The sequence below is a fragment of the Nycticebus coucang genome, chromosome 18, assembly GCF_027406575.1.
Source record: "Nycticebus coucang isolate mNycCou1 chromosome 18, mNycCou1.pri, whole genome shotgun sequence".
NCBI lineage: Eukaryota > Metazoa > Chordata > Mammalia > Primates > Lorisidae > Nycticebus > Nycticebus coucang.
Window position 1 is genome coordinate 53,074,734 of NC_069797.1, and position 12,985 is coordinate 53,087,718.

Here is a 12,985-nt window from a genome sequence, read left to right on the forward strand (position 1 = left end):
CCAGCCCTCCAATGGTCTGAGGGACAATGAATTGGCCCCCTGTTTAAAGAGTTTGAAGACGCCTGTCCTAAAGTCTAGCCTCAAACACTATTTTGAAAGGGAAAAAAGCAAAAGGTTGGCGGGCCCAGCATTTGGCCCTATCCCATTCTGACTTTGGGGTTTTATATTTGGAGGCCAATTTGATTGGCCATTAATCCAGTGAGTTATTGTCTGCTAAATAGAGGTCACTGGGAGAGAGACATCCAATCTGTCAGGAGAGATCTGCACAGACACTTTCAGTGGACTGGGCCCCTGTCCCTCTCTTGCCAGCTTGGGCTTCTCCCTTCCTTTCCCGGCACCCCTACCCCCCAAACTATGCAAGATTAGAAGATGATAAGTCTTTCTCCCTTTGCCTTCTTTACTCTGCCCACCTTTGTCTGGACATTCCCTGGGGCAGGATGTGGGTTGCCAGTCTAAGACTGCAAATGAGGCGGGAGCCCTAATTCAGAACTGGGATGTATCACCACCAACGAACCAGCTTTGCTCAGGCTCCCAACTTCCCTCACAGCACTAGAGAGTTGTGTTCAGGCAGCCTCTGTGGGTCACTGAGCAGACTTTGCAGACCCTCTTGGCTGCCCTACTTTTTCCTGCCTCCCACTCTCATGCTTAGCCAGGAAGAGGGCGGCACCCCACATCTAGGATGGGGAAAAGTACAGTTTGGATATTTCTCTTCCTACTGTAGTGGCTTTTTTCTTCTTTCAATTCTGATTCTGCTGAACAGGGTCTGCACAGGGTTCTGTGGAGGGGCAGAGATCTGCTCATTCCCCGTACCCCTTTGTTCCTTCCTACTCTGATATATTAGAGTTCAGGATTGGGGATCCAAATGCCAGGAGCCTTCTTCATTAGCAATTTCCATTTTACAATCCCCAGTTTTGAAATCTTTATTAATACTAAAGAGGAGATGGGTGAGTGTATGAATTTTTTTTTTTTTTTGCAGTTTTTGGCCGGGCCAGGTTTGAACCCACCACCTCCGGTATATGGAGCCAGCACCCTACTCCTTGAGCCACAGGTGCCACCTGAGTGTGTGAATTTTAGACCACTCTGCCGCAGCCACAAAGTTGTGCAGTGAAACTGGAAAAGGGTGTGGTACCAGGAACCCAAACAGGGTCAGAAATACTCATTCCTAAACACCTTGCTCCAGGTCCCAGCTCCCTAGTGAGCATGGTGGGCCAGGCAAATTTTCTGTTGTTTGAGCTGGGGGTAGGATCCTTGTTTGCTCCAAGGCTGAGATCCAAAATCAGTTTTAAAGGAGCCAGCCAGTTTGCCCTTACTGAAAAAATTTTCGTTTGCCTGTGGATGGATTTGTGGAGGGAGAAACAGGCAAATATGTGTACTTCCACCACTAAAGTCCAGAAAAGCAGTGACCAGTGATTGCTTAGGGGAGTTTAAAGTGTTCCCTGTTCAGGGCGGCGCCTGTGGCTCAGTGGGCAGGGTGCTGGCCCCATATACCGAGGGTGGCGGGTTCAAACCCAGCCCCGGCCAAACCGCAACAAAAAATAGCCGGGCGTTGTGGCAGGCACCTGTAGTCCCAGCTACTTGTGAGGCTGAGGCAAGAGAATTGCCTAAGCCCAGAAGTTGGAGGTTGCTGTGAGTAGTGTGAGGCCATGGCACTCTACTGAGGGTGATAAAGTAAAACTCTGTCTCTACAAAAAAAAAAAAAAAAGTGTTCCCTGTCCCCTAGTGAGTGTTGTGGCTCTGTGGAAATGGAAAGAAAGAGGAAAAGATGTCTGCGAAGAGGGACATTTTCTCTAATCTTTACGTTTATTATTGTTGCCTTTATTACTTTACACTAATGTCTCTGTCTCTCAATTTTCTTTTTCTTTTCGATTTCTCTTTCTCTCCCCAACCCCTCCTCCTCATACACAGACACACACACCCAGACACACACAGAGTTGCCCAAATTTCTCTCCCTGAATCCAGGAAGAAATTGGTCCCTCCTCTCCAGTCTGCCTCTTAATCATGACTTCACTGTCAGAGATGATTAAACCCTTCTCCCCATCCCATTTTTTCCCACACCCCAAAGTCTTCCCTGAGATCCTTCGGGTGTCCACCATCACAAGTTCCCTGCTAAAGCTCTTTACTACCCAATCTTTGTCCCCTGAAGTTGGAAAAGCCCCTAGCCTGCAGGAACACCTCGAATGAAAGGGGCACTCTTGGGGGTGCCTGTTCTATCATCTCCCTTCCAGCCTGCCAGCCCCAATCAGGGGCACCCGGCCTCTTAGCCAGAAGCCTCTGAGAAAGGAAGAAAAATGGGAAGAAAGAAACCGAACTGGGATCTAGTTGCCCAAATGGGCTTTGTTGTCCAAAATTAGGAAGCCCTCCCTTCATCTCCTTCTGCATTTGTGGGTACATGTCCTCTGAAATTTTCTCCAGGTTGTTTCCTTGCTCCTCAGCCCTCCTTTTCATTCCCACTCCACTCCACCCTACTGTCTTGTGTAGCCAGAGGGACCACAAAAGGTCGAGGAAGCTTGGGGAGAGGAGAGGTTCACCGCTGTCTCTGGAACACTCCTCCGCCCACAGCTCAGTTCCAGGCCCAGGCCCGCTTCTCTTCTTACAGGCCAGCAGCTGGCTGGGTGCCCTTTGGACTCTCTTCTTATTCCTCAAGGCAAAGCTGTGCAGTCCCTGAAGCAATAGGTTCTTCTTTTCTCTCAATTTCCCAGTCATCAGTGGTAGTAGTAACAGCTAGGAGAGGGGTGGAGGCAGTCTCAACTTTTTTATTTTCAGAAGGGAGAGAGAAAAATAACCAAAGGTGCTGGTTCCCTTAAGCTCTGGGAGCCTCCCTGGGCCAGTCCGTGACTCACTAGGACCAAAGTTACATGGGGTCTAATCCTGAAGGTCTCTAATCAGGGTTTAGAGATCTCAGGGCAGACTTCTTTGAGGTGGCCCTAGCGGGTCTCTTTGAGGATCTTGGCTTCAGCCCCAACATTGGGTCTGGCTTAGACATTTTCTTTTCTTGTTGCTGTTAATAAACACAGAAAAATGCTCCCACCCTCCATCCTCACCTTTCTCCCAGCTTGTCCCAGAGCAGGGGACCAATTCTTTAGGCAGGGGATAGGATCCTAAGGACATCGCAGCCTGAGGCTCTGCATGTGGCCCCTGTTATTGGAGGGTAGGGAAGGCTACAGGTTCCTCCTGCTTAGCAAGGTCCCAGGAAACCCCAGCGCTTCAACTCACCTGGCCTGACTTAGCTGACCTGGAAGAAATGGGGAACAGAGGCCAGGGACCACTCCCTCCTCATCCCAAAGCAGTGCCTTTGAGTGGGGAATGAGAGGGTGTGAGGGGAAACCATAGCTGGAAACCATCTCTCACCTTTGTCTTCCCCAGTCCCAGTGGCCTCTCCTGGTGCATCCAGATGGGAGAAGGCAAAAGCCAAGTATCCTAACCACGAAATGACAAGTTAGTGGCTGGTTCTATTCGAAGTTAAGAGAACCAGTTTTCTAAACTGCTTTTGTAGAAAAGGGAGACTTTCTGCCTTCTATTTTATCCCCTAAGCTCTGAGTCAGCAGTTAGGCAGATTTGCAAACACTTCTGCTTTGGGAAATGTCCCGGTGCTCTTTTTGTCTTTTTCCTCCTCTCCAATGACTTCCCCACCCCCACTTCAAATGTGCAGACACCTACATTCTTAGCTCCTTTCTTCCTCCTACGGGCCTCCTCCTTGCCTTTTACCACTCTGCTCAAATACAACCTAAGAAAAATTTAGCTTTTGTGGCCTTCCTCACTTGTGCCAAGAGTCATAAATCTTGCAGAGCAGAGAGAAACAAACAGGTTTATTCTGAATAATAATAATAACTATTCTCCTTCTCTTCTGCCAGTGCATTTAAAATTAAGTCATTCTGCTAGTTCTTCTCATCTTCTTAGAAGCACAAATATCCTTATCACCTCTTAGCCCCTTCTGCCTATCCAGAGGTGAGAATCTTAACAGAAACTTCTCTGTAAAGTTCTTACAGCATCTTTACTGCCAGCCAGTCTGGACCTTAAGCTAAACACAGGGTCCTCCTTTTGTCACCCTCTTCCCAACCCTCCTCCCCCCACAAGATGTTCTGAGTTTTAAAAATCATCACTCACCGCTTGTTGTCTGTTCTAAAAAAAAAATAAATAAAATAAAAAAGGTCCGGCCTTCCTCCTCCCTTGGTTAGAGACTGAGCCTGGAGATTTTCAGAAAGAGAGAAAAAAGAAGAAATTGAAATAGAGAGGGTGTGGAGGAGCAGAGGCCGGAGGCTCAGGAGAAGGGAGTCGGAGTGGGAGAAGCAGGAGACCCAGCCACCAGTCCGCAGGAGTGAAACTACTTCTTTAAAAAGTCCTAGTGTTCTAACTGCGAATGAACTCCAGAGGGGCATCCTGCACCCCCACCCAGGGGGAGGCCTGCCTTTGACTCAGCCTCCCATCGCTACTTTTCAAATTAGCATAAGGGTTCACTAGTGGGGGGAGCTGTGAACTTCACTGGCCTTCCTTGCCTTTGCTCTCCTCTTCCTCCCTGAACCCCCAATATCAATTTTAAAATTTACCTGTTCTTAAAAATAAAAGGAACGCCCTCTGCCTTCTTTTCTTTTCACTCTTTTTTTGGGGGGTGTGGGTTTTAAAATTTCCACCCTCCACCACCACCACCTTCCCTCCTTATCAGGCATCTAAGCTTGCTAAAGGGGGAGAGGTGGGGATGTGTGTGAGCCTGTGTGTGAGTGAGTGTGTGTGTGTCTGTGTGGTTTTTTTTCCCTGTGCAAAAGCAGAGGCCATTGTTACGGAGAGTAGGGCGTACCAGTCTTATAGGGCAACCACACTGTGGCGGCTTGGCCGTGCTGGAGCCGAGAGCTGGATTCTCGGCGAACTGAGCTGCCCCGTCACCTTTCGGTCTTCTATTTTTTTCCCCAGCTCCTCCACCCCCTTCCTCCTGCGCACCCCCACTCCTAAGCCGAGTGAATTGAAGCGGACGCTGCGCGGCTCCTCTGGCCGGTCTGCCCCTCGGGCTCCCCAGCCGGGGTGGCTTTGGGGGGGGGGCAACGCAGATTTAAACAGTGGTCTTTTTTCCTTTGCTTTCAAGGAGGGGAGATTTCTCGCCGGCCGCTCGTGCTGGGGCTCGATGTGAATATATATTATGTCTGCCTGTTCTCCCCTCGTCGGTGGCTAAGGTAAGCTGGACTGAAATAGGCTATCAGTTTGTGAATGGCGGAGAGTATGTCTCAATGATTTATGGCCCATATGACTCCAATCTCGGTTCAAGAAGAGTTCACAAGCTTTAAGCTTCCTTCCACGCAGCGACTCTCTCTCTCCCCCTCTCTCTCCCTCCCTCCCTCCCTCACTCCCTCACTCTCTCTCCCTCTCTCCCTCTCTCTTCTTGCTTCTCTCCTTTTCTTCTCTTTCTTTCAGCAGCCAGATCCAAGGCTAAATTCCCCCCCCCGCCCCCGCTGCTAAGAAGAGACCAACCTTTTTCTCTCTTCCTTTCTTGTTCTTTTATTTTTTTTCCTTCCATTAATTTAAGTCCTGGAAGGTGACTTATCTCCTCTCCCAGGGCATCCTCTGCTATTGTTACCCTCCCTTTACTTTCCCAGGGGTATGCCTGGAAACGTGGAGTTCTTAGGGGGACTCACCTCCCTTGTCCAGCGAGACCCTTGGGGGAAGTCGGGAGCCACCGGCTCCCTCCCTCCCTCCCTCCGGAGGAGCCATATGGAGCTTGAATTTTTCCAACATGGAGGCAAGGGAAATAGATATGTTTGGCTTGGTAGATCTGTTCCCCACCCCCTCTTGTTCTGGATCCCAGATCTCCGATCCCCGTGGCACCTTTCCCTCTTCCCACTGTCCCGTACGTAAGCCAGGCCTCCGCGCGCTCCAGCCCGGAGCTCTGCTAAGTCAAGTCCGGAAGCCGAGTTGCTACGGCGCTTTTTAATTCGGTTACCTCCAGCGCCCAAACTTGCTGCTGCCTGCAGGGCTCGGCCCTCGGTCGGCCGGTGTGCTTGGAACCTGCCGCTGATAACTGTTTTGGTGTCCTAATCGCTTTTTCTTTGCTTCCTTGGGCCAGCATAGTCGGCTGGTTGCATCGCCAGCCAGCAGTGGCTGAGACAGTCTGGCGGCGGGCGGCAGTCGGGGCTACCGGGGTGCGCAAACCTTGCCGGCCCTGTCTCACCGCCAGTGGAGTCTCCATTCTTTCCTATTGCGTCTCTGGCTTCTTTGCTTCCTACAGTCGCCTGGTCTCGGTGCTGCGATGGTTTGGGGTTTATTGCAGGGGGAGCGACAGGAATTTGGGCCTCAGGCGTCCAGTCAAATTATTGTTTTATTATTATTACTATCATCACCATCATCATCACCATTATTATTGCTGTAACAATCATTTAGACTAAATAAAGCCAGGGTCCATCCAGCCAACCCCGCCAACGTTTTTATTTCATTCTCTTCTCTATTAATAACAAACTCAACCGATGCCGTTAATTAATTCCCCCTTCAGCAAGGGCTGCTTCCAAGCTAATTTTGGTTAAATCATCAGAGGCTAATGGTAATAATAATAAAGGGACTGGGTCAGCCTGGTCAATTGAACTCTGGTTCTCCCTGAAAGGACCTGCTGCTTTGCAGACCCATGTGTATTTCTACAAACCAATTGGAACTCAGGGCTACTCCTGCTCCCTTTTGAGTATAAATCTGTGCCGTTAAGAAGGGGATTTATGTGTGGGAGGGACTTCCTTCACCTGCAGTCCTTTTATTTTCCTATTTTTATTTTCTTTGGAGTTGAGCAGCTGGGCTGAATGAGATTCTGAGTTTTCCAAGCACATGTCAGGAGAGAGGGTCAGTGTAGAGGTTTTATGAAAAGTGGTGAAGGGTTAGGAAAGAGGGAAAAAATGCAGTCAGAAGTTTTAGGACAAACAAAAATCTTATGATAGCTTGATTCTTTATTTTTCTGGCACACTTTTAAAAGGCTGTATTAAAATAGCGATTGCATTTTTTTTTTTTTTGCCTTGTGGAACCTCAGTCAACAAGGTTTCCAACCCAGAAAATAATATTGTTCAAATTGCTTTGTTGATTTTTTTCCTCAGGAATAATTTTCTCTTTTAGAAGGCACTTCTCCTATTTTTGGTAGAAAAGTCCAGCAGTTATGCAATTTCTTTTTTCTTCTTCTCTTTTGGGGAAAAAAAAAAACAGACTGCCAAGGAAAGGGCAATGAGGAGAAAAGAGAGATGAGGAGAGAGACCTAGGCCAAATGGTCACAGCACCAACTGGCCTGGAAAATAGAAACAATCCTGCTCCATTTGAGGCCCCCATGGGGCTGCTGGCTGCCAGGTCCCAGACTGGAGGTGTTGGTACCTGCAGCAGGGCCATGGATGGTTGAAGCTGAGTTTAGCTGGCTCTGGAGGTTAAAAATCTTCCAGAAGTTTCTAGGTCAGGCTGTTGTTGTCCTTTGTGGGAGGGCCTAGGGGAAGATACCTCACAAGAGAAGATTCCCTGCTGAACTTGTTTCTCCCTGCTGTTTTTTTCTGAGATCCTCTGGTTTTTCTCCAGGCTAGACTTTGCTTGGATGAGAGACCTAAACAGACATGGAGGGAAGCAAAGGCAGGAGTCAGAGAAGCTGCTGAGCTCACAACAGGGTGTTGAGGATTTTGGTGTCTCCTACTGCTCCCTCCCTTGAGCCACTCTATCCCCGAGTTGGGGGGAAAGGAGGTAGGAAGGGTAGGAGAGGCCAGAGCCTAGTGCACAGACCGGAGAGAAGCAACGGCCCTTGCTTGCAGTAGTAGAATTCTATACCTAGGCAGTCCCCAAAGGAGTAGAGTCCTTCTTTTTTAAGTAGAAATGAAAACTGGTGGGCTTTTCCCCTTGAAAATTAAATTTTTGAAATAAGAAAAATCCACTTCAGGTCAGGGACCTGGCCTCAGCATCTGCTCTGGAGATGTAGGGGAGGGGAGAAGAAAAAAGCCTATTGATGTCAGTTCCCTTTTCAGTTCCTAAGATGGATTCGAGCGGAGCCCCAGTCCTCTTCTCCCCCTTGTGTCTCTTCTCTCGCCCCACAGGTCAGCCGCTTGGAACAAACCCGGGAGGAGGGGGGCAGAGAGGGGAAGGGGAGGGGGTCCGGCTTGTCATGTGACCCTCAGGGGTGCCAATGTCCGATCCTGAGGGTATCAGGCCCTTGCAAGTTGTCACCCACTGCCCGGGCCTCACCCAGCGATGCAGAAAGCCACCTACTACGACAACGCCACGGCTGCGCTCTTCGGAGGCTACTCCTCGTACCCTGGCAGCAATGGCTTCGGCTACGACGGCCCCCCTCAACCCCCCTTTCAGGCTGCCACGCACCTGGAGGGTGACTATCAACGCTCAGCTTGCTCGCTGCAGTCCCTGGGCAACGCTGCCCCTCATGCCAAGAGCAAGGAGCTCAACGGCAGCTGCATGAGGCCCAGGGCCTCGGAGCCCCTGCCCGCCCCGCCCGGCTCACCCCCGCCCAGCGCCGCACCTACCAGTACCACTAGCAACAGCAGTAATGGGGTCGGGCCCAGCAAAAGCGGTCCCCCCAAGTGCGGTCCCGGCTCCAACTCCACCCTCACCAAACAGATATTCCCTTGGATGAAAGAGTCGAGGCAAACGTCCAAGCTGAAAAACAGCTCCCCCGGCACAGGTACCAGCTCTCTGCCTTCCTCTCATCAGCTTTTTTTGTCCAAGCCAGGAATGTCGCTGTTATTCTAGCACCCAGCCCCTAGGTGCCCACGAGGCGGCCTGAGGACATTAGCAGGTGGCAGCACATTTTCGGTAACACCACCGCCTGATGATCCCTGACACCGCCAAACACCCTCTCCCTCCATCCACTCTCCACCTGAGCTGTCAGGTTCAGAAGGCTGGGTACTGGGCCTTAGAGACCTTCCCAAGGCCGCAGAGCCAAGAGGTGCTGCTGGAAGGACGAAGAGTCATCCAGGATTGATTATTATTAAGTATGATTACTGTGGGTATTAATCACAATGCCCTGATGTCCCCGGATCCCGGCCTCCAGGCACGGCAGTCTCTTGGCGCCACATTCCAGGGTCCTGCCCACGAATATCCACATTTCCCCCAAGGGTTCTCCTTAGTCACCCACCGTGTCTGCAGCATGGGGCAGAGTAGGGAGAACGTCTTCCCAGATCTGAAATTTGGTATAAGGTGGAGGAAGCACACACGTGAAAATCCAGCCCTAAATAAATGGCCATGCGGCTCTGTGAGACATGATCAAATTTTCATAAGCTGGGGCATCGAGAGGAGAACAGGTCTCTTAATAAATGCCACTATTATAGAGTGTCCGCTAATGCGACGGGCGGTGGGAGTGGGGTAGTGAGGAGGAGGCGGGGACGCGAAGGGGAGGGCGGCGGGGGCTCTGAGTCCAGGCCTGGATTTATTAAGAAACGATGCATTCAATTTCGGCGTGTTCAGTAATTATCTTTTATTTCATTTTCTCCCCTTTCCACCCCTCCCCCTCGGTTCCAGCAGAGGGCTGCGGCGGCAGCGCTGGCGGAGGAGGCAGTGGGGGCGGCGGCGGCAGCAGCGGGGGAGGGGACAAGAGCCCCCCGGGGTCGGCGGCGTCCAAGCGGGCGCGGACGGCGTACACAAGCGCGCAGCTGGTGGAGCTGGAGAAGGAGTTCCATTTCAACCGCTACCTGTGCCGGCCTCGCCGCGTGGAGATGGCCAACCTGCTGAACCTCAGCGAGCGGCAAATCAAGATCTGGTTCCAGAACCGGCGCATGAAGTACAAAAAGGACCAGAAGGCCAAGGGGCTGGCCTCGTCGTCGGGGGGGCCCTCTCCAGCCGGCAGTCCCCCGCAACCCATGCAGTCCACTGCCGGCTTCATGAACGCCTTACATTCCATGACACCCAGCTACGAGAGCCCGTCCCCGCCTGCCTTCGGCAAAGCCCACCAGAATGCCTACGCGCTGCCCTCCAACTATCAGCCCCCTCTCAAAGGCTGCGGCGCCCCCCAGAAATACCCTCCGACCCCGGCGCCGGATTATGAGCCCCACGTCCTCCAGGCCAACGGGGGCGCCTACGGGACGCCCACTATGCAGGGCAGCCCGGTGTACGTGGGCGGTGGAGGCTACGCGGATCCGCTGCCGCCCCCTGCCGGCCCCTCCCTCTATGGCCTCAACCACCTTTCCCATCACCCTTCGGGGAACCTGGACTACAATGGGGCGCCCCCTATGGCCGCCAGCCAGCACCACGGACCCTGCGACCCCCACCCCACCTACACAGACCTCTCCTCTCACCACGCGCCTCCACCTCAGGGTAGAATCCAAGAAGCGCCCAAATTAACTCACCTGTGATGAGAAAGGGAGGGCGGACGGGCCAGGTCAAAGGCGAAGGGTAGAGGTGAGGAGGACTGCAGAGCTCTGGGAGGGCAGCCTGGAGTTCTGGTATCAGATAGGCCAGGGAGCTGGTAGCCAGGCTTGCTGGATAGTTCGGGCCTGGGGCTCCTTCCCCTCCCCCTGGCCTGAGAGGTTGCTTTTAAATCCTCTATCCTTAGTTCCATCTGCCTGCCAACACATGAGAAAGGAATCCACAGCAGATTGGAGATGACTCCATCAACCCCAGGGCTCTAGCACTAGCAGCTGGAATTCCACGCAGGGCAGTGGGGTAGAGGAAAACGAATTAGAAAAACAAGGCAGAGAAGCACATTTAAAAAAACAGACAAGATGGCTAGGCCATCACTAACCAACTTACTTTCCATCTCTGCAGGTAATTCTCCCAAATTTTAATTTTTTACTCTTTTAATTCTCCTTTTAAAAAATAAGAAAACACATTTCAAACCTAAGGGCACAAAGCACGTTCCCCTCTCACTTTCCTGAAACCTTAAATTTCCTCCCATCTATGGGAAGTTTATTGGAGCCCCTTCTCTATTTCTAACCCCATGTTTTTCCTGCTCTAGGACATTAATGTCTATACCCCACTCCCATCAATTACAGTTGTTAGAGGGCTCAGGGATGGTGAGAGATCCTGAAAGAGCTGCCTATATCATAAATATATATATATTTTTCTTTTAAGAAAAAGTTAGGAGGCCAGAGCAGGCAAGCTGTCAGGACTGAAGGTTTGCCCATTCTGCTGCCTCTGTTTCAGCTCCAGATCCATCCCCCTCTCTCCACAGAAAGCAGTCAGAGACATAAGGTTCTACACTTTTCTTCTGTTGCTCTCTTGACCTAACGTGAAAACAGGGTATATTTGAACAAACTGTCTGTCCCAGGCAGGAGCTGCAGCTGGGCTTGTGTGCCTTGCTCAACCTCCTGACAGGACACTTTTGTTGCACTTAGAGTTTACATTTTAATGGATATAAAAACAACTGTGAGAGATGCCTGGGCCTGCAGAAGTCCAGCATTGCTCAAAAAGCGTGTGTTCTAGTGAACATTTTCATATATATTTATTGGTTATAGCCTGTTAAAATATTTTTTTTGTATTATTTATCCCCCCTACATTATGTATTTATATGAGGGAAAAAGGAAAAAATTGTACTTTTTTAGTATTTACTTGTTACAAAGGACGTTGTGTTTCCTGTCATGTAAAACCAGCCATTTTAGTTATTGTACTCTAGAAAAGAGCTGTAGATTTATGTTAAACTCGTACTTATGAGCAATTGTAATTAGTTCTAAAAGGCATGAACCTCAGCTCCTAATCGTCACTGTATAGTCCTGAATTTGTAGAATTAGAGTTAATTCCCTGTTGGAACTTTCTTTGTTCTTCCGTAGTTACTTTTTTCTTTACCTAAAAGAGTTGTCTGTCAAACAATTCTTAAATAAAATTTTCTGTTATCAATTTTATCTTGTCCTAGTAGTCCGATTTAGATAGCAGAGCAAGGCTGCTGACTGCCAAATTTCCCTCCAGGGAAGACTAGGACACTGAAGACCCTTTCCTGGCCTGTTCGTCCAGTGCACAGGTTCCTGTCTCTGCCTTTATGTGTCTCGGCTTTAAATACGGTTTCTCACACATAGCCTCGAACATTCTGCCAAGTTCTTTAGCTAAAGTTTAAGTAACAAGTTGAGGGGAGAGGGGACTGGGGTGCTCTGGGGACTGGAGTGCTCTAGGTAAGTCTTTCTGTTTGTCCTCTTTGCCTTTCCCGTTTTTTCTCATTCATTGACCTTTTGTCTGCTCGCTTCGGCCGCAGACTCCCGCGCAACGCCCCACCCCCGCCCCCAAATCTGGTCAATTACTGTTTCTTCCAGCAACCTAAACTTCACAGTCCTCTTCCGGAGCTACAAAGACGTCGTCACGTGACCCGAAGCCCAACCACCATTGGGTCTAAAATGAAAACAAAGGAAAATGATTAATCTAAAAAAAAAATCTGAGGCCTAGACTTATCAGGTCAAACTTTAAAACCAAAGTGAAATTAAATCACTAAATAAAACTCGGGGCCGAGGAAGAGGAGACAAGTGTTTGATTTCTCCTCACAGAGAAAGGGGAGAGAAGGGTGGGAGAAGCTGTTGGATCCAAGCGTAAATAAAGTGGTCCCCAGGCTAAAGTGAGGCTCTACCACCATTCTCGGGAGAACTTCATTTCTTAGTCGTGATTCCATAAAAGTTTTATCACATTGGAGGGAGAATAGAGAGAGTCTGTCAAAGATGAAATGTCACCGCCGCCCGTCGCTGTAGCCGATAAGAGCCAGGAGACAGGACGGCTGAAATATGGAGCTAATTCGTTGAAAGAGAAGCGATGGCTGCTTGCTGAAGAGTTGCATAATTCTAATTGTAAGCGATGCGCCCGCATTGCTTAATTAGGAGCATATATTTGGAGGTAGTGATTGGGGTAGGGGGAGGACAGTGAGAATCGTTCCAGGCCCTCAGCCTTAAAGCAAAGGCTGATTTTCATTTTTATGTTGCATCCTGACAGTCCAAGGTTAGTAATTATAGTCTTTATGCAACAATAAATAACAATAAAAAAGCAACCTGAATTCTACACCCTCCCCACCACTACTATCACCAAGTAGAATTTTAACTGGACTCGGCTCATCCAAGCAGCAAGTAATTTACCACTG

The 12,985-nt window shown here is 49.9% G+C and overlaps 1 protein-coding gene and 1 long non-coding RNA gene across 8 annotated transcripts in view; one reads left to right on the plus strand and one right to left on the minus strand.

Annotated features, from left to right (window-relative positions):
• Positions 1–11,774, plus strand: part of HOXB3 (homeobox B3) — a 55,748-nt gene extending 43,974 nt beyond the window's left edge. For 4 of the 7 annotated variants that reach the window (XM_053570130.1, XM_053570132.1, XM_053570131.1 and 1 more), the window contains exons 3-4: positions 5,075–8,623; positions 9,463–11,774. In XM_053570130.1, coding sequence (XP_053426105.1) covers positions 8,179–8,623; positions 9,463–10,289 — 1,272 coding nt within the window. In that variant the 5' untranslated portion in view covers positions 5,075–8,178 and the 3' untranslated portion in view covers positions 10,290–11,774. The remainder of the gene's footprint in view (positions 1–5,074; positions 8,624–9,462) is intronic. The other 3 variants (XM_053570127.1, XM_053570128.1, XM_053570133.1) reach the window with 2 other exon arrangements.
• Positions 1,573–5,084, minus strand: LOC128570742 (uncharacterized). The gene is made up of 3 exons (XR_008375620.1): positions 3,349–5,084; positions 3,214–3,232; positions 1,573–2,998 (listed from the first exon to the last, which is right to left on the minus strand). It is a non-coding gene; the product is annotated as an uncharacterized LOC128570742 (long non-coding RNA).
• Positions 11,775–12,985: the final 1,211 nt, after the last annotated feature.